Source organism: Ailuropoda melanoleuca, chromosome 2 (genome assembly GCF_002007445.2).
Source record: "Ailuropoda melanoleuca isolate Jingjing chromosome 2, ASM200744v2, whole genome shotgun sequence".
Classification (NCBI taxonomy): domain Eukaryota; kingdom Metazoa; phylum Chordata; class Mammalia; order Carnivora; family Ursidae; genus Ailuropoda; species Ailuropoda melanoleuca.
In genome coordinates, this window is record NC_048219.1 from 3,306,538 (window position 1) to 3,334,507 (window position 27,970).

The window sequence follows — 27,970 nt, forward strand, 5'->3', positions numbered from 1 at the left end:
GGCCGTCTCCATGGCCGGCAGGAGCACGTCGTAGGCCTGCGCCACCAGGTCGCGCCCGGGGGGCCTTGGCCCGGCCAGGAGCAGCACGAGGCCCAGGCGCAGCGGCGGCACCAGGGAGAAGGTGGCGGCGTAGCCGTCCAGGTCGCCGTCCTTGCGCACCACGCGGTAGCCCCGCTGCGCGTGGAACTCCCACGGGGTGCCCGTCTCATTGGCGAAGTAGGCGCCCGAGCAGGCCAGCAGCGGCGTCAGCAGGGTCTTGGCCGCGTCGGGCCGCAGGAGCCGCCGGGGCCCGCTGCCCAGGAGCACCATGGCCAGCTTGGCCAGGTCGGCGGGCGTGGAGTACATCTGGCCGGACGGCCGGTACCAGCCCAGGTCGTAGAGCGGCGCGGGCCGCCCGCTGCCGTAGAAGCCAGCCGCCAGGCGGGCGCGCACGAGGGGCGTGAGCTCGAAGCCGGTGTCCGCCATCCCCAGCGGCTCCAGCACGTTCTCCGAGATCCAGCGTTGGTAATCGCCCTGAGCGGTGTGCGCTGCCAGGACATGGGCCAGAAGCGAGAAGGCCAACGTGCTGTAATGGCACCTGGAAGAGGAAGGGTGGAAACTGGGATGTGGGCTTGGAGGAACATCTCCAGGCCCTAAGGAGCCCGCGCCGCCTGCTCAGACCGTCTGAAATTCCGCCAGAGTTTCGTTGGACTGGGTGGAACCGGCTTCACTGCATCCCAGATGGTCAGACCCAGCCGAGACTCCAGAGGTCATTGAATACAAGTCAGTATCCTACATCTGGGAAAACTAAACCCCAGTCAGGGGCCGAGAATTGCCTGGGGCACACAACAGCTTGGGGAAGAGTTGGACTCAGCAGGGTACCTGGGAAAGTGGTAAAACAAATCTTATTGGGTCTTTACACTTTAGTATGATTTATTTTTATCAAATGGGAAACTAGAGTCTTCGAGTATTGTGGCACAGAAACTACAGGGAGCTTGTAGCTCAAGGATAACAAATAGGAGGCAGGATTTCACTCCTCCCAACCCCAAGTCCTACTGCTCCCAGAGTGGGGGTTTGTTCAATGGCCACCCCAGCTGTCCACTCCCTGTCTCACCAGCATCCCATTTATGTCCATTATGGCACTTGGCAAAATCTGTATTTCTCTCGTTTATCTGTTCACTGGTGAAAATGGCCACTGTTCCCTCAGAAGAATGTACCTTAAATGAGGAGCAGCCTGGCTGTGTTTGTTCCCTGCTGTGTCTCAGTAGCTAGGTGCTGCATCTCAGTTGAATAGATGCTCGATAAAAGCTGAGTTGATGGATCGACAGAATACGAGGTTCACACGGAACTGCATCTGGGCCCAGCTTCCCCTGCCTGGTGGTGCCCCCTGTCTGGGCCTGTCCTCTCAGCTGTGGAATAGGGGATACATTCAGGGATCCCTGAAGTCTCCCCTGGCTCCCGCTACCTAGGACGGGGTGACACAGGCTCTCTCCTAGGAGGGGTGTGTCACCTCTGATGGTTTCTGATGTGGGTGGGGCGTACTCCTCACCTGGTTCCCGGGTCTGCCACCAGCACATCATCCTTGAGCAGGCTCAGGGCCTCCGTGGTGCTGCCCCTCCACAGCAGTGAAGTGGACCGGAGCCTTCTGGGCAGCCCTGGAGAGGAGCAGTGGTCAGACCTGCTGAGCCAACTGAGCGTGGGACAGTGGGCCCCAGGGTGCACTCCCTCCCCACCTTCCATGAATTGAGAGATAAGGACCACAAAATCACTTAAAAAAAAAAAAGAGGAAGAAGAAGAAGAGAAAGAGGAAGGGAGGAGGGAGGGGAAGGAGGAGGAGGAGAAGTCGTCTAGCATGGACTGTAATCCTGCCTGTGTTTTACTGGGCAAGTCACTTAACCTCTCTGAGCCCCAGTCCCCTCATCTGTAACATGAGGGAAGTAATTTCCTATATCATTGGGCTCATGTGAGGATTAGTTGAGATAAAATGCTTAGCATGGGGCCTGGTCATAGTAACTGTTCAAAAAAATAATTGTCATCATCCACCATAGAAGTTTGATTCCACAAAATTCTTGAGGTCAGTCCCCAAACAGGTTTTGTGGAACTGGCTCCTCTGCCCGCTTGGAATTTTCTGCTTATTGGATGCGACCAGTATGGGAAGGGTCACAGGACTGGGATTCTTTCCATCCTTCTACTCAGTAGTTTTCAAGCATCCCCTTTTGTTTCAAGGACTGTTCTGGGCCCTAGGGGTTAAGTAGTGAACAAAATAAAGTCCCTGCTCACATGAGGTTTCCATTCTAGGGGAGGGGACAGGTAATAAATAAATACTCATACTGTGGAGAAAAATAGTTGCCTGTAAAAAGGGAGGGGGATTGTTATTTTATCCAAGGTGATCAGAGGAAGGCCTCAGAGAGAAGGTGACCCTTGAGCAGGTGAGAGCTGGAGGAGGTGAGAGGGAGAGCCACGCAGCAGTGTCAGGAAAGAATGTCTCCCACAGAGGAAAGAGCTAGTGCAGAGGTCCTGGGGCAGGAATGCCTTGGCATGTTTGAGGACCAGTGAGGAACAGCCAGTGTGGCTGAGGAAGAGTGAGAAGGGGAGGACTTTGGAGTTGAGAGCTAGAGGGATATGCCATAGGGTGCTGGAAGGACTTGGCTTTTTTTCTGAGTGGGATGTGACCTCTGCAGGGGTTTTGAGCAGAGGAGTGATGTGATCTGACATATATTTAATCAGGGTTGCTCTGGCTGCTGTTTGAAAACAGACTTTTGGGGGGGGGGCAGTGGCAGAAGCAAGGAAGCCTGTTTAATTGATGGTGTCTTAGACTTGGGTACTGGCAGTGGAGATGGTGAGGAGTGGTTGGATTCTGGATATATTTTGAGTGGGGAGCCAACAGGATTTGCTTCTGGAGATATGGAGGGTGTGGGGGTTGGAGGTATCAGGGTGACTCAAAGGCTTTTGGCTTAAGCAACTGGGTGACACAGGCTCTCTCCTAGGAGGGGTGCAACTGGGAGATGGAGTCTTGAGTCCTGGGTTTAAGTTCTGACTCTGGCACTTTTTTTTTTCAAGAGGAGCGGGGAAGGCAGAGGGAAAAGGAGAGAGAGAATCTTAAGCAGGCTCCACACCCAGCACAGAGCCTGACATGGGGCTCACTCCCACAACTCTGAGATCATGACCTGAGCTGAAATCAAGAGTCGGATGCTTAACCTCCGAGCCACCCAGGTGCCCCCTGACTCTGACATTTCTTGCTGTGCGGCCACAAACCATGTACTTTACCCTCTGAGCCTTTACTTGCTCATCTTTAAATGGGCTGAAGCACCTGCAGTGGTTTCCCTGTGAGGTGTGGGAAGGCTTAACTTGGAGAAGGGATGAAAAGCTCCAGGAATGGGAGAGAGCTCTAGATTATAATGACAGTCCATTATAAAAGACATTGAGAGCCTAGAACAGTTATTCAGGCAGCCGTTGGCTCAGCTGGCCCCATGGGACTGTAGGAGAACACATGTGGGATGTTTTAAAACTAACCAAGCACAGGGTGCTGGGTTCCCTGGGTATGGATAAAGACGAATCCACAGCACACCCCTGGAGGGAGCCCTGGAGTCAAAGTTATAACCGGGGTGGATTTAACAGGAGCCTAAGCTTCAAGGCTCCTCACCTGCATGGCCCCTTCCAAGGCCTGTATCTGATTTTGAGTTTTTAATAATGTATTCTTAAAGAGGGCCCCCAGAATTCTATCCACATGAGGCCCCACTACACCTAGGTCTAACCCGGGCTATGATAACCAGAGCTACACTGACAAGTACCTGCTGTGTGCCAGGTGCTCTGCTAAGTGTTTTACACTCGTTAGCTCATTTAATCCCCAGTAATAATGTAAAACACAGTCATTTTGCAGAGGAGAAAAATAGGGCTCAGAGGAGTTAATTGACTTGCCAAAGATCACACAGCTGGGAGAGGGCAGAGCTGGAATTTCAGTGCTCATGCCCTTAACCACCGGGCCGCTCTCCCTCAAGAAGACGGATCCTGGGACGCCTGGGTGGCTCAGTCGGTTAAGCGTCTGTCTTTGGCTCAGGTCATGATCTCAAGGTCCTGGGATCGAGTCCTGCATGGGGGGGGTCCCTACTCAGCAGGGAGCCTGCTTCTCCCTCTCCCTCTCTCCCCGCTTGTGCACGCACTCGTGCGCTCTCTCTCAAATAAATAAATAAAATCTTAAAAAAAAAAAAAAAGGAAGACTGATCCTGTCCTGCCTGAGCTACTCGGGAGGCTCCCTCCTCTCGCTGAGCCTTGGGTGCACCATCTGGGCTCAGAAGTGATAACCAGCCATGGCCATTGACTGAGACCTCAGGCCTTTTGAAATGATGGAATGGCAGGTATGTGTGTATTCATATAGTTTATGTAAGTGTGTTATGTAATATGTACGTTATACTTTCTTACATACAGACATTCACACACCCATATGCACTATAGCGTGTATATTATTTTATCCATTCATATGCTAGCACATAACATGCTGTTTGAGCTTTCTTACCCACTTAAATTAACATTGTATCTGATTCCATCTCCAGTACATAAAGAACATTGTTACCCTTTTTTCTGGGGCTGTATCTTATTTGATTATATAGCCCTGTCCTAGTTTATTTAGCCATTCTCCCATTTATAAATATTTTGGTGTTTCCATTTTCCAGGCCTGGCACGGGGATGGGTGCTCGGGGGATGGGTGGTATGGCCAGGCTGGACGAGAACCGGCTCAGTTTCCGCGGCTGAAATGGTTTGGATTGAGCTTGAAAAGTTCAGAGCTGCTCACCTGAGAGCTGGCTGGCCATCCTTCGGAGGGTGACCGGCGAAGGCCTTGGGGCTGGGCCCGCCTCCTCCAGCCCGTCCATCAGGCTCTGTTCAGGAGCCGATGCCATGCCCAGCGGGTTGTTAATGGTGAAGGTGCTGGCATACCACTCCAGGGGGTCGTCTAGGGAGGCCACAATGCCCTGCTCCCACAGCCGGTACAGCATGAGGACGGGAAAGATCTTGGAGATGCTGGAGATCCTGGACAGTGTTAAGGTCACAGGGGTGCAGAGGACATGCAGTTGGCCCCACAACCCCCCTCTGCTCTGCACCCCCACGCCCCAACTTTCTAGTGTTCTAGGAAAGCACGAAGTCCACCCTTATCCAGTGTCTCAGATGGAAATTCACCAGCTTCTGTAAAACTGCCATTGGGATGTTTGAGAACATACCACAGTGCTGGGTGGGCACTCCTGAGCACCCGTCCCCACGCCAGGCCCTTCCCATTCTGAGACAGAATGGGCTGGGATCACACCTCTGCCTCACCCTGGCCAGTGGTCTTGGGCAAGTACTAGACCTTTCTGAGATTCATTGTCCATTTCACAGGTTGGAGGAAAGATTGAATGAGATTGGGCAACATACTGGGCAAGGAGGTTGTAATATGTGTTCAGTAAGTGATAGCAAATACGGTTGTTGGCCCCCTGCCTGGCACAAAGCAGGTGCAGTGTGAGTGGAGCCTCCGGCATCTTCACAGGATCTCTGGGAGTAAGCACGTTCACTTTGCATGGTCAGCTTTAAGGGTCCCACAGGTAGCACCTAGGAGGAGAGACTTCTACGTTTCTTCCATCAGGACCACTGCTGCCAACTAACAGGGACCTGGGACAAGGGCCCAGGAATTGGTTATAGTCCCTTTGTGGCAGACAGAAGGGCGGGGGGGATGGGACACAGGGAACATTTTCTAGGTAAGGAGGTTTGGGGCTAAAGGCTCTCCAGAAGGGATTCCTTCCTGACCTTTTATCCCTGTGGTGTGATGTTGGGCACTCTCTGGTCCTCTCTGGACCTCAATCTCCTCATCTATAAAATTGTCAGGACTTAATAAAGGGCCCTGGCACGTTGGACACCAGTCATGATTCTCTTGAGTCCCCCTACCTCCTGGGTCTCCCTGGTCCTCCCATCCCTGCCCCCCTCCACAGGACCCTGGAGGTCACTCAGCTGACCGGTACATGGTATATTCATTGGGGGGCCCAGAGGCCGGGTCTGAGCCATTCTTCCTCCCGAAGTTCCCAGTCCAGAGCACGGTGTCATTGTGGATGACAACTGCAGACATGGCAGCCAGGCCCGGGGCAGACAGCGCCTGACGCAGGATCCTGCCCACCTTGGAGGGGGAGAGCAAGAGGCTGAGAGTGCAGGCACAAAGACACCCTCCATTCGTTCTGCATGCCCGGGCCACTCCCACAACACCTCCTGCACCCAGCAGCCCTGGCCTGGCTCCCCTCCCTTCTTTCCCCACTCTTGCTAGAGCCTCCAGACCTCCGGTACTCAGACCCCCTGGGATGAGACCCCCACCCACTTACAACCAGAGCAGCTCCACTAAATGTGTGTTCTGTGTAGGGCTTCCTCATAAGATTTTTGTTCAAAGAAACATTTCTTTGGCAAAATGTAAAAAGAGGGAGGGGTTAAACTACTGGTCTAGTTGAATGCTTGTCTGATGCCCTAGAACATCTCCAGGGGACCCGGTCTGGCCCCCTAATGTTGGAGAACTCACGATAGAGGGCCCATAGGCCCTGTTTGAACATTGATTGAAAAGACATTGTTTTCAATAATGAAATGCAGTACCCGTGAGAGCCCCTAGATCTGTTGGACGTTTGGCACGTGCCAGGCAGCATATAAAGTGATTTTCACGCATTGTCTCACTTAATCCTCATAACAAGTCAGTGCTTACTACTCCCTATTTTACAGATGAGAAAAGTGAATCCATGAGATCCCAAGTGACTTGCCCAAGTGGCTAATGGTTCGTGGAGTCAGGATTAGGAGCCCAGGCGAACTCCAGCCCTCACTCCTAATTCACGGCCAGACCGCCTTGCCGAGTGACTTCGCAGATGGGGAATTGAGCTCTGTCCACCTGTGGTTCCCGCCCCGGCGCTAGCTGTGCCCCTGTGTGCTTCAGTGTCCCCCTCTGCAGACGCAGACTCACAAGCCATTCACAGAAAGCAGCCACCATACACTAGGTGCGCACTAGAGGGCAGCCTGCCTGTCACTGCGGCTTTGTTTCATTTTCACGGCTAGGACCCTGGAGCCTCATAGCGCCCTTAGCTCCTTCTCCTTCACTAAATTTTTCACCTATTTGCAGACAGTGATGGTGTCTCTCTGCGCTGGCCCCTGCCTTCTCTTGTGTGGACGTCAGTCCCTTCCACTGTCCCAGACAACAGTTTCCCATCCCTGCGCCGTGCTGCTGCTCGTAGACTTCCGGTTATGTATCATTTGTCTGTGTGTCTCTGGAGGTGAGTGACCCAGGGTGGGGGTGGGGGTGGGGTCGGGCTGGCACAGCCCAGCGCCGGCTGACAGCCCCCTCTAGTGTCGGCCATCGTGCGGTGCTAACAGTTCTGTTGTAGGGCCTGTGTGTTTAATATCGCACCGGCCTCTGGGGTATGGGCTCTGTCCTCCTTCCCCGTCCCCCCCCCTTTCTCTCTTCCCCACCTCTGCCCCCACTGGCCTGAATTTCCCCGTAGCTCTCTTTGTGTGCCTTGCCCTCACTCTGCTGTCCCTGGACCCATGCACATGCTGGTCCCTGTCTCCAGAGCACACGCTTCATTCCTCCACGCTCCCTTACTGCATAAATGCATATCATCTGGGTATCTCCTACTTGTTCACATCTCAGTGTAGACACCACTCCCTTCAGAAGCCTTGCCTGACTCCAGAACCAATTCTCTGTACTCCATAGTTCCCTAAACTTTCCCTACCCTCACTCATACCCCTGAGTTATGGATGTTATTTGTCTTGACTATTCTGTCACTTCCAGACTAGTAACTTCTTTAGAGCAGGACAGCTTCTTCCTGCCATCTGCCTGGTGCTTAGCACAGAGTAGGCGCTCAAGAATTGCATGCTAAATGAATGAATGAATGAATGAATGAATGAATACCACTGCTAGTGCCCAGAATGTCCCCTCCCCTTCCTCACCCAGGCCTAGCCTACACACCCAGGTCCCTCTTGGATCATCACTGACCTTTTCCAGTGCCTCCTTTAACACAGGGAGGGGGTGGGCCAGGGGCACAGGCTCCGGGTGCCGGGGACACATCTTCACAGGGGCAGAGGTCGCCTCTGGTCCCAGGGAACCTAGAGGGAACATCACATGGTGAGTGGGGGACAGAGATCAGGATAGGAGTCTAGGGGTCATCCTAGAAGAGATGGGAAGGTGACAACAAAGGCCGGAGCCATGCCTCGGGGCCAGCCCTCCCAGCTGGCAACAGCCTCCCCAGAAAATAGCAGGACACAGCCACCCGCCATGAGCAGCAAGGGGCAAAAGGCAGAGTCTGCCTGGGAGAAGGGACAGTCCCACGCCTGCCACATGAGGCTTGGTCTTCAAAATGCCAGTCGGGCCACGGTTCCCAGTTGGCAACCCTTGCCTCTTGCTTGACCAGCTTCTGTGTAGTCAGCTGACTTCGGAAACTTCCGGCTCCTTGGGGCAGGCTCAGCCATGTCTGTCTGTCTCTGCTTCTCTAGTTCTGATTCTGTATTTGGGTGGAGAAGTAGACTTGGGCCCCACTTAGGCTTCAGGCCTAACCCATAAGGGACAGTGCCTCCGTCACCAGAGTGGTGTGTCTGGGATATCATCTTTAAGTCCCATTCTGCTTTGGTCCAGGTGTATGGCTTCCTGGAAACCTCGGGGGAGAACCCGTGGGCCCTGGCAGGACAGGATTCAGGCTGAGAGATCGCAGCGGCCCTAGACCTCCCCCTCATCCTCGAAGAACAGTGTAGAGTAGTGAGGGTGTAAGCCCCCAGAGGAGCCACACCCTTCTTGAATCCTCCCACTGCCTCCTGAGACTACCCAGAACGGAGAGAAGCCACTCTGTGGGAGGCTCATGATGGCCTTAAATTCTTCCAGCTCCTCCCACCTCTTGAATCTGGCTGACTTTGTCAGGACGAATTGACTGAGCATCTTCCAAAATTAGGCCTTAATCGTTTGCTCCCTGGGACCACTGCCCCCTCGTGGATAAGCCTGGAATAGTGGCCTTGAGAGCGAGTGTGCACAAGCAGAGACTTGCCCAGGTGGCTTGCCCCCTGCATTGAAAGAGCCCAGTTTAGACCAGCAGCAGAACTGTCAGCAAGCCCACAGAATCATGAGAAGCAATAAATCACTTTGTTTGAAGTCAGTAGATTTGGGGGTGGTTTATAACTCAGCATTCGATAACTGATAAGGTCCCAAACAGAAAAATTACAAACCTTACGGAAGATCTCTCAGCAACTCCCTGACATAGGTTTAATAATTGGAGTAGGGAGGGCTCAGCCAAAGGCTAAGCTTTGCTCAGTCTGGGACTCCGGTAGGGCGGGTGCCTCCAGCCCTGCATTAGTGGGCACACGCACAAAAAGTCACCCAGGAATTTTAAAATGCAGATTTGAGGGGCGTCTGGCTGGCTCATTCTGTTAAGCGTCCAACTCATGATCTCAGCTCAGGTCTTGATCTCAGGATGGTGAGTTCAAGCCCCATGTTGGGCTCCACGCTGGGTATGGAGCCTACTTTTTTAAAAATGCAGATTTGATTCAGTAGATACGGGCTGGAGCCAGGGCGTCCTCATTCCTGACAGCCTCTCAGGTGGTGCGCACACGAGGGCGAGGATTAGATCACCATGCTCAGCAGACCCAAGAAGGTCCACGAACTGTTTGTTTCCCATTTGTGACAAATTCAGGAGAACATTTTAAGAGCACGCATTTAGAAACTTTTATAGCAGCTTGATGGAGTAATTTTGTGTTGAATCTTAAAACTTGGGCTTCTATTTTATAGCATTTTTTCATTTAATTTCATGTGTATCTATTTATAGTAATACTGGTCTGCTTTGGATTGGTAGTTTGACAGTTTGAGAAGTATGGCCCTAGAGGACAGGCTGACCCACCTACTTGGGGACTGTTTGCTTGAGGGACTAAGAAGTCTCTGATAAAGGGATTTACCCTAGAAAGAACGGGTTGGGGTGGGAGAGGAAAAAGTCAGCAAGAAAATAAAAGGTGCCAGTTCTGCAGAATATCTCTATAGGACTTTGGGATCCCAGGCCACCTCACTGAGCCTTGGACATCTGTAACAGGAGAGGAATGGAGCGAGACACTCTCCCCAGCTTTAGCAGAGAGCTGGGATTCTGGATGAGCCAAGATCCCAGGAGGTTGGAGGTCAGAGGGATTGCTGTAGCAACAGAAGGCCTAGGAGACGTTACCAGCAGTGGTGGCTCATTTGCCAAGCCTTGACCAGCCCCTGCTGGAGAGGTTCCAAGAAATGGCAGGGTCTGCCCATTTCTTGGACACCTCATTTTTCCTCGCAGGGTCTTAGATATAGCTGGGGGAGGATCTTTAAAGGGGGGTAGGTCCTGGAGATCCTTCCATGAGGGCTGAAGACCAGGCAAGAGAAATTCCATTTGCACATATTGGGGGACGCTGAGTTTTACAGCTAGGTAGTTTAAGGACACCCCATTGGCATTGGGATCCACGAGAGCATCAAGACACAGAGAGGTCACACAACTGGCCCAAAGATACACAGCCGAATGAAGGCCAGAGCTTCTGAGTCTAGATCCTGTGGCCTTGCCCCACACCTGCAAATCAGGAGCGGCCGCCCCAGCCCACAGGACCCACGGGGGTGGGGAGCAACTCAAGGATGCTGGTGTACTCACTGGTCTTCACCTTGGGGAGGTGGTACTGCCACAGGAAGCAGCCAGTCATCACCACAGAGAACAGGAAGAAGAAGCTCCAGGAAGCTGGGAAGAGCCACTTCTTTTTCACTTTTGGCAGGCGGGGCTGCCGGCCCACCTGGAAGGGGAAGGACATAGGGCACGGCCCCCATGGCAGTCAGCGGGACCCCTACCATGCCTTAGGTTCACCCAGACATCACGGGAGCCCACAGCTTGGGGGAAATAGCACACCTGTAAAACCAAGGTCCTTCCCGGTATGGCCCCTTCAAGAGCTGCGCCACGCGTACACCTCTGCACCCCCGGGCCTTTGCACAGCCTGTTTCCTCTGCCAGGCATGCCATCTCTCTCCTGTGCACTTAATAAAATACCTAAGACCAGCTGAAATGCCACCTCCTCCATGAAGCCCTCCCCAGCCCTCCTCATCCAGGTCCCTGCCACAGCACTTTGTACAAGCTTCCACCATGGTACAAGCCCAACTCCCTATTACAACAGTTGGACTACTAGGAGCTGATGTTCCTAATGGAGTGCGACTTCTCCAAGGGCAGGGCACCCACCGCTCAAGTTTGTTAGATCTTAACATTTTACCATATTTTCCTTCTATCTTTACATTTTTAAAACTACCATGTCCGTTACTTGTTTAGTGTGTGGTCTGTCCATCCCATCCCATTAGAAAGCAGGAGTTCTTGTTTGGTTTGCTCACTGTGGTATTTCCTGTGCCTAGAACGGTCCCTGGAACACAGCAGACCCTAATAAATAATTACCGAATGGATGAACGTAAAACATTCCATGTGGGATGTGATGCCCTCTTTGTACCACCCGCGGATTTCAGTCTCCTCCCCTTCTTCCCAGATGTAGCGCCCATTCTGACCTTGCTTTGTGTCGTTACCGTGATGTTTTCATTCGTTTGCTCTGTTCATGCATCCGTAAACGGCATGTAGTATCGCTCTGCACATTTTTACACTTATGTAAAATATATCCTATTGTATTACCTTCCTTCTTCCCAAAACAATGCATGTAGTTCCGTATCATTCACTTTAACTTTTGTAGAGTATGCTAGTTAGACCACGAAGTCTAGAGCCAGGCTGCCTCAAAAACATGACTCTTTGGGGGCGCTTCGGTGGCTCAGTTGGTTAAGCATCTGTCTTTGGCTCAGGTTGTGATCCCCAGGTCCTGAGATCGAGCCCTGGGTCGGCTCCCTGTTCACCCGGGAGTCTGCTTCTCCCTCTCCCTGTACCCCTCCCCCCTACTCGTGCTTGCACACTCTCTCTCTCAAATAAATGAAATCTTTTTTTTTTTTTAATGCACTTTTTGTAGGCATTTGAGTTGAGACACTGTGCCTGGCAGTGAAATTTCTGGCTGGTAAGGTGTGGCCCTTTTCAGCTTAATTAGATACTATCCAGGCTCTCCAAAGTTGTCCTTCCAGTAGACACCCCACCACCTGTGATTCTCGTTATTTTTAACTGATGAGGTTGAAAGCTTTCTCCTGCGTTTACTGTACATATTTGGGTTTGCTTTTTCTGTGAATGGACTGTTTTTATCCTTTGTCTGTTTTTTCCCATTCAGTTTTCTTTAGGTATTAGAGTTGTTTGTAAGTTCTCAATACTCTCACTTGTGTTTTGTCTTTTCACATTGTGTTTCTGATAACTTGTTGACGGGCAGAATAGTGTAGTGGTGAATCTGTGGTCAGACTGTCTAATTTTGAATCTCAGTTCAACCACTTCCTGGCTGTGTGACCTTAAGAGAGTCATTTACCCTCTCTGTGCCTCCGTTTCTGCACCTGTAAAACAGAGATGATAATAGTGCTTGCCTCATAAATTAGTAAGGATTTAGTGAGTTAATATACGTAAAGTACATTTTGTCTGACACATTATAAGCTCTATGAACTATTGTTAAATAAAGGGCTTTTGGTTTTGGTTCTTGCCAATCGAATTCATCAATATTGTCTTTTTTGTGTGTTGTGTGTGTGTGTGTTATTGTGCTCAGGAAACCTTTTTTTTTAAAGATTTTATTTATTTATTTGACAGAGAGAGAGAGAGACAGTCAACGAGGGAGGGAACACAAGCAGGGAGAGTGGGAGAGGGAGAAGCAGGCTCCCAGCAGAGCAGGGAGCCCTATGCGGGGCTCGATCCCAGGACCCTGGGATCAGGCCCTGAGCCGAAGGCAGATGCTTAACGACTGAGCCACCCAGGCGCCCCTCACGAAATCTTTTATACAGAGGTTGTAAATGTAGATTTCTATACCTTCACACACAGAAATATTTTGGTTATGGTATAAAGAAGGAATCTAATTTTGTTTTTTCCATGTGGATAATCAGTCATCACACTGCCATTCATCAAATACTCCAATCCTGTCCCCCACTGACCGGGATGCCATCTCTAAAACACACCAAGTGTCTGTATGTGCCAACATCTGCTCTGTGGGCTCTGTTCTGTTAGGGTCTCACTGAGTTTTGATCCCTTGTCCCTCTGTCCATCCGACATGCTCTTCCATGATTAAGGAAGCTCACACATTAAGCACAGACCATAGCACCCTCCTACAGGAAACAGTCTGGCGGGAGAGGCTCCTAGGGCCCATTTCCTGCCTCTCCTCCCCCTCCCCCTTGCCTCTTTATGCCTCATCCCCCTTTCCGTGGCTTTGCACCTGTCATTCCCCTCTGTGAGGCCCTTTCCATCCTTTTCCACCTGATAAACTTGTGTTCTTCCCTTAAAACCTGTGGGCATTTGTAGAGCCCTCTCATTCTCCCCTAGGCAGAAGTGAGGGCCTCTCCTCTCTGCTTTATGCTCGCCCTGTCCTGCGTTGTCATGGTAATCCGCACTGGTCACTACTGGCTTCTTTGTCTGGCTCCCTTCTCGGTGGCAGGTGTCTCCCACACCAGGATCATTCCTTCTTGGCCTTTATGCCCGCAACGTTTGGCACTCCGCCTTGCACTGGCAGATTCTCAGGAAAGATGTTTTGAACTTGACATTGTTCTGCAAGTTGAAAATCTTGGGTTCAAATCTCAGTCCCATTTCCTGGGTCAACTGTAACTACAGACAAGTCCCTTCCCCTCTCTGGGCCTCTGTGTCTTCAGCTGTTGGAGCAGGTGGGACTATTTGTAAAGAGCTTACATTTCCATCTGGAAATTTCCTTTGATTTCCAGCTCTAGAATTTGGGGTTCCCACTAAAGCCATTTTTATTCATAATTTCCAAAGATTGGAAACAACACGTTTGTTGGTGAATGGATAGACAAACTCTGTTCTATCCCTACGATGGAATACTTAGCAGCAACGTAAAGGAACTACTGGTACATGCAGTAATGTGAATCCATCTCAGATGCATTATACTGAGTGAAATAAGCCAGACTCAGAAAGCTGCAGTCTATGTAATGCCATTTTCATAACATTCTGGAAAAGGCAGAACTGCAGGGACAGAAAACCACTCAGTGGCAGCCTGTGGGTAGGGGTGGGGTAGACTACGGAGGAGCAGAAGGGACTTCGGGAGGTGACGGAACAGTCCTGTACCTTGATTATGGTCACAGGATTGTGTGCATTTGTCAAAACTCGTAGAACTGGACACCGTAAAGAGTGACTTTTTAACGCATGTAAACTATACCTCCATTTTCTTAAATGAAGCCATTAAAGAGCCCAAGAGCATCAGGATGTCTCCACCTAGGTGTCAGAGGAGTGACGTCAGACGCAAGACTGGGCTTCAGCCACAAGGCATGGATGGCGGTGGGGGGGGGGCGCTCTCTGGCACTGTTCCTATGGGGGGAAGTCAGAAGGGGCTTCCCTTGGAGCATGAGCACAGGGCTCCTGGGGCAGGGCCAGGAAGGGAGCTCCGGTGGGAGCTGATCTCCCCTAACGGGCGCCTAGAGCAGGGGCCAGGATATGGGCATCTCATTTCCAAGTGCAGAACAAAATTCAGAGACTTTAAATGACTCGCTGAAGTCATGGACAGCGCATGATGGAGTGGGATTCTAGCTCTGTGCTTTGCACCCCCCACCCCCCGACCGCATGACTGGGATCCCTGCACCCCTGATTCATAGTCCTCTGAGGCTCTGTCTCATCTCATGCCTGTCCCCGGTCTCGGGATTTATTCCAACAGACCCGAAGTTGGGGTCAGTGTTTCACCTCTAAGCTGCTCACATGTTGACCTGCTGTAGCCACGAGGAGTCTCTCCCCTTTCCCCTCCCAGCTGGAAAATGCTGGCAAGGGGAGGGTTCAGGAAGAGCCTGACTCCCCCAAATCCCACCCCTCCCCAGCTCCTTCCCCAGGGGGTCTAGAGTCCCAAGACACTCCCCTCCATTCTCCTTCTCGCTGCCCATTCTGGTACAACCCTCCTTGTCCAGTCACTCATCCAGAATACAGTTTCCAAGGGTCAGCTGTGTGTTGGGCACAGTGTTATCCTCTGAGCGTACAGTGCCTTTGGCCAACATCTGTCCCCCATAGAGCCCTCAGGATGGTGGGGTGGCCACACACAAGGGATCTGGAGTCAGGTGAAGCAAGACTCAAGGTCGGCTCTGCCCTTACTGGCCTAGGACAAATGATTTCACCTCTTTGAGACTGTTTGCTTGTCTGCATAATGGGAATGGCCATCGTTCCTACTCATAGAAGTTAGGTGAGGGCAAATGAGATAACGCATGCCAAGCCCCTAGAAAGCTGTTCACTAATTGGTCCTAGTGCAGTAATCTCTGGGAGGGAGCTGTAAACACAGCGTGTGCAGACAGCTCTCGGGTATCTGAGGGACCCATGCACTCAGCCTCTGGGTGGGAGGGGGAGGAAAGCATCATTGAGCAGGTAGTGGGGATGAATTGGGGGCTCTCCAGCCAGAGGCTCGGGGATATGAGAAGGAAGGGGAGTAATTTCTGGTTGGTTTTGAGAATTCAGTGGGTTAGTACATGTACACTACTTGAAACTGTTCCTGGCCTATGGTGCAAATTCTAGAAATGTTAGTGAGGATGATGAAGGTGATGTGGAACGATTTAGGCCAATATTTGAAGCAAGCCTTCGTGGGGCTGTACCTCACCTGGGTTTTCATTCTCTCCACAGTGCGGAAGATTCAGCTCCTTGAGGACTCGGGTCTACAGTCCCAGAGACCCTGTGAGTGGAAAACCGAGTCAGAGGAGTAAAGGCAAAGAGAGGTCCTGGAATCTGGAAAAGAGAGGAGGGGACAAAAATGCTAGGAGAGGAGAAGGAGAGATGAGGATGGGAGGGGGCGAAGCAAACCCCCCCCCTTCCATGAAGCTCACCTCAAAGGCAAGGGGAACTGAGCTCAGAAAACCTGCAAGCTTGACCAACTGTGCAGGTCTGTCCGGGTCTGTCATCATTTTAGCACTGAAAGTCCCAGAGAGCTCTGTTCTGGGAAAATCAGGACAGTTGGTCATCTTCCCGCCACTGCCTCCCCTTCCAGCCTCAGAAACAACCTTGTCCAACCCCCAGGCTCTTAGCCCCAACTCACCCTCTTCAGGAAGGTTCAGGAAGGACAGGGCAATTCAGGCCCAGCCATGGCTGGCCAGGGCTTCCAGGAGTCTCCGTGGCCCAGGGGACAGGAATGGCGTCCCGGGCTCCGAGGTGCAGGCTTCACCCAGGCTCCCCAGGGGCTGGCAGATGCAGTGCCGATTACCCCAGCACTAATCCCTCCACGTGCCCTCTGCCATTAGGATTAGTTCCGGGGGTCCCTGAGCGGCAGGGAGGGGGGCACATCTGTCAGGGAGCCTGGGCAGCACCACGTGATCCAAATGCTGCAGGCTGGAGGGCAAGGGAATGCTCTCTCCGAAAGGAGAGCCTGCCAAGCCCAGTGTGCCGGAGAGAGGACCCGCAGGCCTCCCAGACCTGGCCAGGCCCCCACGCCAGCTCCTCACCTGCCTCTGAGGAACCTGGGGTCCCAAGGAACACAGTTTGAAGACCATGAGGGGTCAAAGTCATTGTTAAATATTCAGATAACCAGTTCTGTCACGGCTTGTGTAGCCCTGTTTGTTTCTTCATCTATAAAATGGGGATAATCCTATCTTGGTGACCGTGAGGATTAAATGGTAGCGTGCTGGTAAAGCAGGTAGCCTAGGACCTGGCCCTGAGTAAAGACTTTGTGCAAAGGCCAACTTTTCATGATTACGTAGCTTTATGCCACAATTTCTACCCAGCCCCTGTGTTAGACATCGGATCCTTCTCGATGAACATTCTAGAAAATTACTATCCATTGAGTTTCGTTGACACAAAAAAGAATAATATTTGCCTTCCTGGCACTAGATATGGCTGCACATTAGAATTACCTGGAGAGCTTTGAAAAACCCCTGGTGTCTGGATTCCATACCTAGAGATGCCCAGGGGCATGGCCTCAGTGATGTCACTATGTGGTCAAGGTTAGGAACCACTCCCCCAGACCAGCATGTCTCCGACTTACTTTAAATGTGTGTAGGAACAGCCGGAGGTCCAGTCGAGCTGCAGGCTCTGAGTCAGTGGGTCAGAGCAGGACCTGAGATTCTGCATCTCTAACCAGCTCCCAGGCAGCATTGAGGCTGGTCCATGGACCACATTTGGAGAAGCAAGTCTGCTCTGCAATTCATGGATCACACCAGCTTCCATGTCATTATCTCAGTAGGACCCCATAGTTGCCACCCCGTGGTTGATGGGACTTGAAAGATTCTCTCCACTTTGCTGAAACTTAGGGTCCCATACGTGAATGGGTGGAGGCAGGCCTTCTGGATCTTAGTCTGTGTCCCCTGTGGCCAAAAATCTGGGCCGGCCCAGAAAAGAGACTTACCAAATTAGAGCAAGAAGAGGGCTAAGTGATTGTCGTAGGGCCAGTGAAACAGGCTCTGAGAGGGGAGGTGACTTCCCAGGGTCACCTAGCAAGCTTAGGGACAGCGGTGGGGCTGGAACCCGAGTCTTCAGTACCCAGCCACTTGGTCAGTCTGCCGGGCAGCCTGCCCCTGGGTCACAGACTGAGTGCCGACAGCCTGCTTAGTGCTTTCTGTGTTACCTCCTTTGGTCTTCAAAACAGTCCCACGAGGCACACTCTGTTCTGCTCAGGAAGTGGCAGGACTGGGATTTGGACCCAGGAGTCTTCACCGTTTCCCAAATACCGGCGCGCCCCCCACGTTTTCTTCCCCTCAGACCACGAGGTCCTCTAGGGTGAGGACCACATCTACTCTAGTTTGTCTCCAAACCAGGGCTGAATACTCAAATCAGTCCACTCCAGGGTTCTGCACCTCTGCTGACAAAGACCCCAATTCCCAGGACACCAGCTGCTTTCAGAGCTCCTTCCTCCCCAAAGCAGCCACCTGTCACCAACCCAGACCAGTCTCGCACCCTCTGAAGTCGCGAGTGGGAATCTGAAGCATGTCATACAGCAAAGTGGCCACACGGTGGCAGCAGAGGCCCAGGTGTAGACTCCTTGGGCCCAGCTTGAGCCTCTGCTGAAAGATCATCTATTCGTGGGGTGTTCCCCTTCCTCCAGGCATCTGTCCAGGGCTTTCTGTACATGAACAAAGATAATCCCCACAACACCCCGTGAGGTAGGAGTTATTCATCCTCTATACATAAGAGATCATATTCGTCCTTTGCTTAAATAACCTTCCATGGCTGCCCTCTGCTCTTTGGAAAAACCAAAATTAGACCCTTGAGTCAGACTACTGGGGTTCAAATCCCAACTCCACCACTGACTACTTCTGTGCCTTTGGTTGGGTTTCTTGGCTTCTCCTGGACTTCACTGTGCTGATCTGTAAAGAGAATAATAAAATAGAGCCTACCCCCTTGGGGTGGGAGTGAGGATCATGTTAGCTAAACACATGTGAGCCGCTGTGATGACCATCGTCCCACTCCATCTCCTCCCAGTGCTCCCCAGTCATGCTCCCATCACTGGTCTCTTCTCCTTTCTTTATTCGCAGTTCTGCCCCTTTCCCCCACTTTCCCCGTCTCCCCTGCCTCCCTTCCCATTCCTTCTGCCTCCTCTTCTCACTTGCACCCTCTTCTTCTCTCCATTTTTCTCCCTCCAGTTTCAGAACTCATTCCAGTCGTCCCAGCACTTCCTGGAGGTGTTTTCTGATGTCTCTTCTCTGAGGACCATGTTTGGGTGTTATGGTGTTTTTTTTTTTTAAGATTTTATTTATTTATTTGAGAAAGAGACAGCCAGTGAGAGAGGGAACACAAGCAGGGGGAGTGAGAGAGGAAGAAGCAGGCTCCCAGTGGAGCAGGGAGCCAGATGTGGGGCTCAATCCCAGGACCCTGGGATTACGCCCTGAGCTGAAGGCAGACGCTTAACCACTGAGCCACCCAGGCGCCCCAATGTTTGGGTTTTTAGAACTAGGAGCAGGACTTGTGACACAGAGGGGTAGAAGGCTCCAGATTCAAGTGGACTGTGGGCTTGAGAGACTCCTTCTGGCTTCTTCTTTCTGCCCCCATCCTGAAACTCTCTCTCTCCTGAGGTTGACCTCTCCATGTGGCTTGCTCTCTGCGTTATTTTGAGGTCACTCTCTTGTCCCCAGATCCACTCGAGAACATCCCCAGAGAGAGAAAAACTACTGTCCTTACCCTCAGCATCAGGATTGTTTAGAATGGAGGGAGTGGCCAAAAAAGATGTCAGGGACAAACTAAACTTGAAAAAGAAAAGTATCTCTCCCAAAGGATCTGTGAAGATACTTAGCATTTTTCCCGGGTCAGGCTCGGTTTGAGTAATTGATCCATCCGTCTGCTCACTTATCCACAGAGTCACCCAACAGACACTTACTGAGGATCTCCCATTCGCCAGGTCTGACACTCGGGTCTGGGGAGGGCACAGGGCAAGGCAGACATAGCAACAAGCACTCATTGTCAACACATGTGTATTGTTGACTTTATATAGTTTAGTAATCTTTACACCCCACCTGGGGCTCAAACTCATGACCCAAGATCAAGCAGTGCAAGCTCTTCCAACTGAGCCAGCCAGGCACCCCAGCACGTGTTTTTCTGAGCACCTACTAAGTGCTGGACGCTGTTCTAGGTGCTTGAACTATCTCTGTGAACAAGACAGGTCCCTGACCTTGCAGAGCTCCTATTCCAGAAGAGGCAGCAGAGTAAGTAAATAGCATGTTAGACGGTGTTGCATGCTTTGGAAAATAACCAGAGCTGGGGCCGGGGGTTATAGGGTTAAATTGGGAGATCAGGATGGCCTCCCTGAGAAAGGAACATCTAGCAAATCACCCAAAGGCAGTAAAGGAGTTAGGTGTATGGCCGGCAGAGGGAGAGTCCCTGGTAGGGGGAACAGCCAATGCAAAAGTCCTCTGGAGGGGGGGAGAGAAGCAGGCTGAGTGAGCGCAGGTGGGAAAGTAGTGCGGGACCAGGTCATGGAGAACCTCACAGGCTGTGGGAAGGACTTCGGTGCTCACTCTGAGCGACATGGGAGCCCTTGCAGGGTGTAGAGCAGAGGAGTGGCAGGACCTGACTCACATTTTTAAAGGACCACTCAGGCTTGTGTGTAGAGGGCCGACTAGAGGGCGGGGGGGAGGGGCGGGGAGGCTGGGGGCTCTGTCGGGGTGAGAGAAAGACAGTGATGGTCTGGAGCAACCATGGAAGTGCCTCGTGTCCCAGACTCTGGACATGCTTCGAAGATTGGAGCCAGTAGGACTCGCTGGTGAATAGGGCCGAACAGGAGAGAGAAAGAGAGGACTCAGGAACAGCTCCAGGGGTTTTGGCCTAAGCCATGGGAAGGGGGAAGCCTGCGTGTGGCAGGGGGAGGTTTGGAGCAGAGGGACGGAGTTCAGGACTGCCGTTAATTCTGAGATGTCTGAGTGAAAGTATGGGAGCAGGCAATGGGCCATTTGAATCCGGAGCTTAGAGGTCTGTATCAAAGATATAATTTAGGGGGCGCCTGGGTGGCGCAGTCGTTAAGCGTCTGCCTTCGGCTCAGGGTGTGATCCCGGCGTTCTGGGATCGAGCCCCACATCAGGCTCCTCGGCTGGGAGCCTGCCTTCCTCTCCCACTCCCCCTGCTTGTGTTCCCTCTCTTGCTGGCTGTCTCTCTCTGTCGAATAAATAAATAAAATCTTAAAAAAAAAAAAAGAACCTGGAGTGAGCCCCCAGGGTCTTCCCATACAATCCAGATTGTTTTTCCAAGGTCCATCCCCTGACCTAGGGCTCATCAAACACAAGCCTACCCACTAGGGATGGAGATCGGTAAGAGTGTAATAAACCACAGGGGTAGAAATCAGCTGGGCTCATAAGGGGATTTCCAGCAGCTGTTGGCAATGCCAGGGGAGACACCAGAGGGGGAGGGGAGCCTGGAGTGATGGTACAAAGCCCATGGTGGAGGCCCAAGCCATGTTACCATGGAGTCCATACCAGACTCGAGAACCTATATATATATCCAGTCCTGGAATACGAAGGGAACTGCTCAATTTTCTGCCAGTGGGCCTCAGCATCATCTAAGCAAGGGATGGGAACATGGTGGTGGAGGCCCAAGACACAGTTGTTGGTGGCCGTGGCCGGCTAGGAACAATGTCCTTGCCATTGTCAGAGGGTGAGTCACTGATAAGTCTCCTGTAGCGGGGATGGTGGGCGGGGTAAGGGTGATGGTATGTTCAGTACTGTGATAGGTTCGTGCCATGGGCCATGGCCAGGGCAGCTGCTAGAGGCCGTGCAGCAGTGCGTGTCCCAATCTGGAAGAGAAGGCAAGTTTATTTAGCCCTCCACCCTGGTCTGTTTTCTGAGATTTCTTGCATGTTCTTGCTAGATCACCCGTGAACTGCCATGTGCCTGGGATGAGCCAGATGATTTGTCCTTTCCCTGAGCCTTGATCTCCATGCGAACCCAGGAGTCAGCATTCTGCCTGATATGTCAGGTGTACCCTTTCCTTGCCTAGCTGCCCACAGAGGATGATGAGGGAGCACTGATGTAATTGCACCTTGAACGAGCCATACCAAAGCTCCCTTGTACCCACCATCTGCAGGGGACATGTGTGGAAGGGCAAGTGAACTCCGTATCCACGGGGCCCTCAACGGGGAGGCAGAGTTCCACTGTCAGACTGTATCATATGGGGAAATTTTAACATATAGCAAAGGTGCTCATCAGAACCTTAGGAGTCAAGCTTGGTGAAGAGAGTAGCCACCCCATAGCCTAGATCAGGTCTATGGCGGTCAGAACCCATGGCCCCCAATTTGCCTATCATGAACTGGTCAGATCCCCAAGTTGTTGCGCTCTACCTACAGCCGTGGGCCAGCGTTTCTAGCAAGTAAGACATACTCCGTGAGTACCAGTGACTTCACAGGTCAAGTGGATCCTCATTGGGCCACGTCAGACTTGCATGATGGTTTCGTTATTGGTAGGTCCAGGCACGGACCTAGTGCACCGAGTGGATGGGTGAGCCATAGAGCTCTGACCGGTTTTCCTGTCCAGAGGCTGTCAAGATGCGGGCCTTATTGTGAGCTTGTTCACGCAGCACATACCTTTAGACTCTGCGCCTGAATTGCTTTATCTGTTTCCACAGCAGAATTACCATATGGGGACTCTCCTAATGGTCCAGTTCTGGGTGGTCGCATGGCCTGGCCGTACAGCAAGACCATTAGCAATGGCCCGTGAGGCTAGGTGAAAGGGACTGTTGACAAAGATGTGAGCAGCGTCTAAACAGAGTGCAGTCCCCCTGGGCTGGAAAACTGGGGGTGGGGGGTGGCTACCACCCCTGGTTCCAAAGGGAACTTGGAAGAAGAAGGTCCTGTCGAGATAGCCTCCCTGAGAGGAGTGACCCTCTGTGAAGGAACCCAGCCAGGCCTAAAGCAGCCTGAGGCAACCCCAGAATGGAGGGTGGCCTTGGAGAAGTAAGGAGAGGATACCTAACCCACAAGGGAGGCTTGTGTTAATTGTAAGTAGGGAGGTCATGGGAGCAAAGACCTGAGGGGGTGTGGTATTTCACCTAACCCTCACAACACGCAGTGAACGCGGTAGTACCACTCTCCCCATTTGACGGTCGGGTAAACTGAGGTACAGCGAGAATAAACAACTTAGAATTGTCTAAGAGCACACAGCTGGGAGTGGATAGAGGTGGGATTTAAAGCCAGCTCATTAGGCTCCAGAGATTCTGCTCTTAAAAAAAATAGGTTACAGGGGAGTCATCGTAAAAAGAGGGCACAGAGAACATGTCAGGACACATCAGACTGTGATCAGCAATCAGAGATGCTGTTTATGAAACACTGACTGTATACCAGCCCCTGTGCTGTGGGGGGGCAGTAGACGGAGGAACAAAATGCCGTGCTGGCCCTCAGAGGGTTTATAATCTAGTTGGAGGATGGGGAGGGAATATAGAAATGTGCGCGAATCAAATCCCGGCTCGTGATACGTTCTGCTGCCGAACTGAAGGTACAATGCTGGGAGCACACCAAGGACAGAGACAGTTCCCAGCTGGGTTAGGGAAGCTTTCTGGAGGTGTAGTTCAGGGAGGACTAAAGAAGTGTAGTAGTAGAAAGGGGAAGATAAGGGATTCCAGGGGAAGAAACCATGTGATCAAAGATGTGGATGCATTTGGGGGTTGACCAGCCGTCCGGTTTGATTAGAGATGATTTTAGGTGGGGTCCCAACAGGGACTAAGCCACACTGGAACCCACGGTGAGGGAGGGATTTCCTTCTAGTTCTCCTTATGGAGAAAAAAGTCTTCGCTTGTTGCCAGTGTATCCCTCAAACACTAACACTTACTCTTTTTAACCCCAAATTCCCAGGTTCAGACCCTTTCAGTGGGCAACCAAGCTCTGGTTGGAACTTTAGTAACATTGTTCTGTCTTCACTGTCTTTTTTTTTTTTTTTTTTTACAGTTATGTTCTATTTCAGCCAAATGATACAGCTTTTTCATGTACAGTTAATTATTTTTATTATGACTTTCTTTCACAGGTGCATTTAAGGAAACAAGTCAATTTAAAGGGACAATATTGAGTTAAACATTCAGGCAGTTCATGGCTCTGGCAAAAATCACAAAGGAGGTACCCAGTGACTTATGTTGAGCATATCTGGCACAAGGTATAAAGCACATGAGGGAGAGTAAGGGGGAGAACAAGCCTGGAAAAGGGGTCAGATCATGGAAGGTAGCACCATGGTAAGGAGTGTGGCCTTTGTTCTGTCAAGCACAGCAGGGCGTAGGCTCAAGAACAGGCAGTGAACTTGCCCAGAGCTGCCCTTCGCAGAGCCTGGCTCTGGCCTCTGAGCAGAGGGGAAGGGGAAGCCTGGGAGCTGGGGCAGCCCAGGGGAGGCCATTATAAGACTCAAGGTGAAGAGGTGCAGAGTCCTAGACTAGGGTTAAGGTGGTCAACTGAACCCTGAGTCCTAGACTAGGGTTAAGGTGGTCAGGTCGTTCTTAGAACATTATGTGGCTGAAGGAGTGAGTATTGATTTCTTTCCCAGAGGTGATTGGCCTGTCAGCCTCCAATCCTGCTCTCCGGTGTGATTTACTAAGAAAATTGAATAGTCTCTGACTGGGTTTTACTGAGTAAAGGTAACATCAGAAGAGGCCAGCCCACCCCAGTCTCTCTGACCTCGTTAGGGGGAATTAGAAGTACAGTCAGAGACGATGGACAAAATGGAGTCATGTCTCCTTATTCTGTGTTTCCTCATGGGAAAAGTCCGCTGTCGGCTTGACCTCTTGCGGTGACCCATTCTATTCCACACAATGAACATCTGATTTTCTAAGACCTTCAGCTTCATTTCACTGAACATAAGCTGTTCGAGGACCTTGTCCTGGAGGGCGAAGCAGGCGTGCAGTCTCTCGACTTCTTTCGTGTTCAAGACGTAGCTGTTGGGTTTGGCCTCAGGAGGCTTTGGTTTCTCTGCCTGTTCCTAGACTCCCCCCACCCCAAAAAAGGAAACGTTGGTTAATAGCGATTTATAAACATCCCGTTAATCAATCCTCATGACCAGCCTGCGAGGACGGCATCTTTGCCACATCTTGTGGGTGAGAGAGTTGGGGGTCCAGTGAGGAAAGGTCCTCTTCTCAGTTGGGGAGCCCCTAAACTTCTAGGACCCATACTTGCCTTTGGTTCCTAGGAAAAAAAAATGAAATGGCCTGCTCGTCTGCACTCACAGGGGACAGAAAGCACTTAACCCAGATCTATCTGGCTCTGAAGCGTGTGTTTCTCCCAGTGTGCCTGAGACTGCTGTCAGGCCTCATAAAATCACCACCGGCCAAGTTTCCTGTGGTCTCATGACACGCTCTGATCTCCACAATCCTCATCTGTCTCTACGCTGTTAATAATACTATTTTTTTTTCTTTTGGGGGTCAGCGTCAGTAAATTCTTCATCCTTAAAACCATTTTAAACATTTCAGATATGCAGGGACGCCTGCTTGGGCTCTCTCTCTCTCTCTAAATAAATAAAATCTTAAAAAATATATTTCAGACATGCAAAAAAAAGTGAATATTACAGCAAATACCCATGTTCCCATACCAGCATGAGAAATAAAATATGACGAATGTAACTGGAGTCCCCTGTAGTTCCCTTTCATGGAGTTCCCTCCCTCTCTGAACCTCATCTCAACTGCGATCCTGAATTCAGAATTTATTTTTCCCATATATTTCTTTTCACCAGTGGTTCCCAATGGGAGGCTATTTTGCCTTCCCCACTGGACATTTGGCAATGTCTGGAGACATTGTTGGTTGTCCCAAAGCGGGGGGGGGGGGCAAGGGGTGCTCTTGGCATCTGTGGTTAGAACTTAAGGATGCAGCTAACACCCTACAGCTCGCAGGACAGGCCCCCACAATCTAGAATTATCCTACTCAAAATACCAAACACGCAGAGGTTGGAGAGATCTAACCTCCGTATGCCTTCACTATACATAGGCATCCACAGACAAGGCAGGGTATGGTTTTGCGTGTTTTTTTAACTTTACAAAAAGATGTCATAATCCGGGTACATTTCTGCTGTCTTCATTATGCCATTCTAGAGATGTGTCTATGTTCCACGGGTATCTTCAGTTCATCCATTTAACATTTTTCCACTTTGAAGTCGTTGTTACTGTTGTCAAACCATTGTTGACATCAGACATGAAGTAGGAGAGTCTGGGAAGGTCCCTATTTTTTTTTTTTAACAAGTTTTTTGTCTTTGTTTTCTTTTGATTGAAGTATAATTAGTATACAGTGTTGTGATGGTCTCCGGCATACAAGGCTATGAGGGCACACGTTTTTCAGTGCCCCTCAAGATAAGTGTACTCTTAATCCCTTTTATCTATTTCACTCCTTCCCCACCTTCCTCCCTCTGGCAACCACCATTGTTCTCTGTATTTTATGGGTTTTGTTTGTTTGTTTGTTTGCTAGGGATGGTCCTTATTTTACAGCCCAGGCAATGGAAGCCCGGTAAAGGGAGTGCTTTGTCCCCCATCACCCAAGTGGGAGTTGCAGAGCTGTGGATTTTTCAGTCTTGCCCCATCATCCTGACATCTTCCCTGTCCCCCATACCCCCAGCTGTAAATATCCCATCATCCTTAGCTGAAGCCAAGGCCCCTCTTGCTCACCTGCGAGGGCTCTGGGGGGGTGGGCTTGAGTTCATGCTTGACCAGCCAGTTGCTAAGCAACAGCAGAAGGAAAAGGAACCCAAACAAGGCTGGCTTATAGCTGAGCAGCCAAGCCGCCAGTGCTCCTACGGTGCCTGAGGACGCAAGTATCCCATGGAGATACCTAAAAAGAGACATTAGTTCCCCCAGCATTATGGCTTGGAGGCACCCAGGCCCCAAGCCCCTGCCTTGGTGACCCCTCTAGGGCAGTCACCCTCCATGACAGGAGGCTGCCCCCTCCTCTGAGTCATAACCAGCCTCCCTCTCCCAGCTGCCGCATAACAATAATATTAACTACTCCTCTGTCTTAAGCAGCCACTATGTGCTAGACTTCGCTGGGCAGTTTGTAAGCAGCATCTCATGACGTCCTCACAACAGCCAGGTGATGTCGGCCTTAGTGATACCTCATTTATTCAACAGTACTTCTGGGCCTAGCCTCTGGGAATAAAATGGCCAGCAACGCAGAGCCCCTACTCTCACGGTGAGGGAGACTGCAAAGAAAAGTTACCCAAGATCTGGAAATAAGGCAAAGAGATTACTCTGAGCTTGTATACAGTCATATTAGAATATTGTCCAGCTAGTCCACCTGTTGGTCATCTGATGCTTTGGGGGAAGGTAACTTTGACATACTGTTTAATATTGGTTAGGGTCCTGACTCTGTAAAGTCAGATGGTAACTTTTTAAAAGTTGGGTAAGTTGCTCCACTAATTACACTTCTGGGTATATATTCAAAATAATTGAAAGCTGGGTCTTTTTTTTTTTTTAAGATTTTATTTATTTATTTGACAGAGAGAGCAAGCACAAGCGGTGGCGGGGGTCGGGGGCGGGAGAGGGAGAAGCAGTCTTCCTGCTGAGCAGGGAACCCGATACAAGGCTCGATCCCAGGACCCTGGGATCATGACCTGAGCCGAAGGCAAAGGCTTAACTGACTGAGCCACCCAGATGCCCCGAAAGCTAGGCCTTAAACAGATATCTGTACACCCGTGTTCATAGCAGCATTATTCACAATAGCTAGAAGGTGGAAGCAACCCCGAAACCCGACAACAGATGAACAGATAAACAAAATGCTGCGTACACATACAATGGAATTGTTCAGCCTTAAAAAGGAAGGAAATTTGGAAAGCCCCGTGGGCTGTTGCCATGTTCTCCTTTCCCATCCACCATCTGCCATGGAACTGCTGCCAAGACGCAGATTTTATGAAAACCCATATGGGAAAGACCATCACCCTCGAGGTTGAACCCTCAAATACAATAGAAGATGTAAGGGGCAAAATCCAGGATGAGGAAGGAATTCCTCCGATCAGCAGGAACTGATCTTCAGGAGCAAGCAACTGGAAGGTGGGCGTACTTTGTCCCCTACAACGTTCCAAAGGAGACCACTCTGCATCTCGTGTTGAGACTTTGCGGGGGTGCTAAGAAAAGACAGAAGTCTTACGCCACTCTCGAGAAGAATAAGCGTAAGAGAAAGAAGGTTATGCTAGCCATCCTGCAATACTATCTCTAAGGTGGATGAGAATGGCAACCTTCAGATGGGAGTGCCCTTCAGAGGAATGTGGCCCTGGTGTTCTTGTGGCTAGCCCCTTCAACAGACGTGACTGACGGAAATGTTGTCTGACCTACCGCTTCAACAGACCAGAGTACAAGTAACTGTATACGGGTTGATAAAAGACATGAACTAACATTAAAAAAAAAAAAAAAGAGGAAGGAAATTCTGACATATGCTACAACGTGGGTGAGCTTTGAGGTGTTTATGCTCAAAGAAGCCAGTCACAAAAACACAAAAGTCATCCGATTCCACTTATATAAGATACCCAGAGTAGTTAAATTTATAGAGACAGAAAGTAGCCTGGTGGTTGCCAGGAGCTAAGA

The 27,970-nt window shown here is 50.9% G+C and overlaps 2 protein-coding genes and 1 pseudogene across 2 annotated transcripts in view; 1 reads left to right on the forward strand and 2 right to left on the reverse strand.

Annotated features, from left to right (window-relative positions):
* Positions 1-10,674, reverse strand: part of LACTBL1 (lactamase beta like 1) — an 11,073-nt gene extending 399 nt beyond the window's left edge. Inside the window, exons 1-6 of the mRNA XM_034643541.1 lie at positions 10,611-10,674; positions 7,964-8,073; positions 5,958-6,115; positions 4,769-5,004; positions 1,529-1,634; positions 1-577 (exon numbers count right to left, since the gene is read on the reverse strand). The exon at positions 1-577 is cut by the window's left edge and continues 399 nt beyond it. Of these exons, the coding sequence (XP_034499432.1) occupies positions 1-577; positions 1,529-1,634; positions 4,769-5,004; positions 5,958-6,115; positions 7,964-8,073; positions 10,611-10,659 (1,236 nt within the window). The 5' untranslated portion in view covers positions 10,660-10,674. The remainder of the gene's footprint in view (positions 578-1,528; positions 1,635-4,768; positions 5,005-5,957; positions 6,116-7,963; positions 8,074-10,610) is intronic.
* Positions 10,675-23,857: 13,183 nt separating this feature from the next.
* Positions 23,858-26,373, reverse strand: TEX46 (testis expressed 46). The gene is made up of 2 exons (XM_034643548.1): positions 26,063-26,373; positions 23,858-24,393 (listed from the first exon to the last, which is right to left on the reverse strand). Exons 1-2 carry the CDS (start codon positions 26,252-26,254, stop codon positions 24,097-24,099), a joined length of 489 nt encoding a protein of 162 aa, XP_034499439.1. The 5' UTR covers positions 26,255-26,373; the 3' UTR covers positions 23,858-24,096.
* Positions 26,374-27,035: 662 nt separating this feature from the next.
* Positions 27,036-27,970, forward strand: LOC100469333 (annotated as a pseudogene).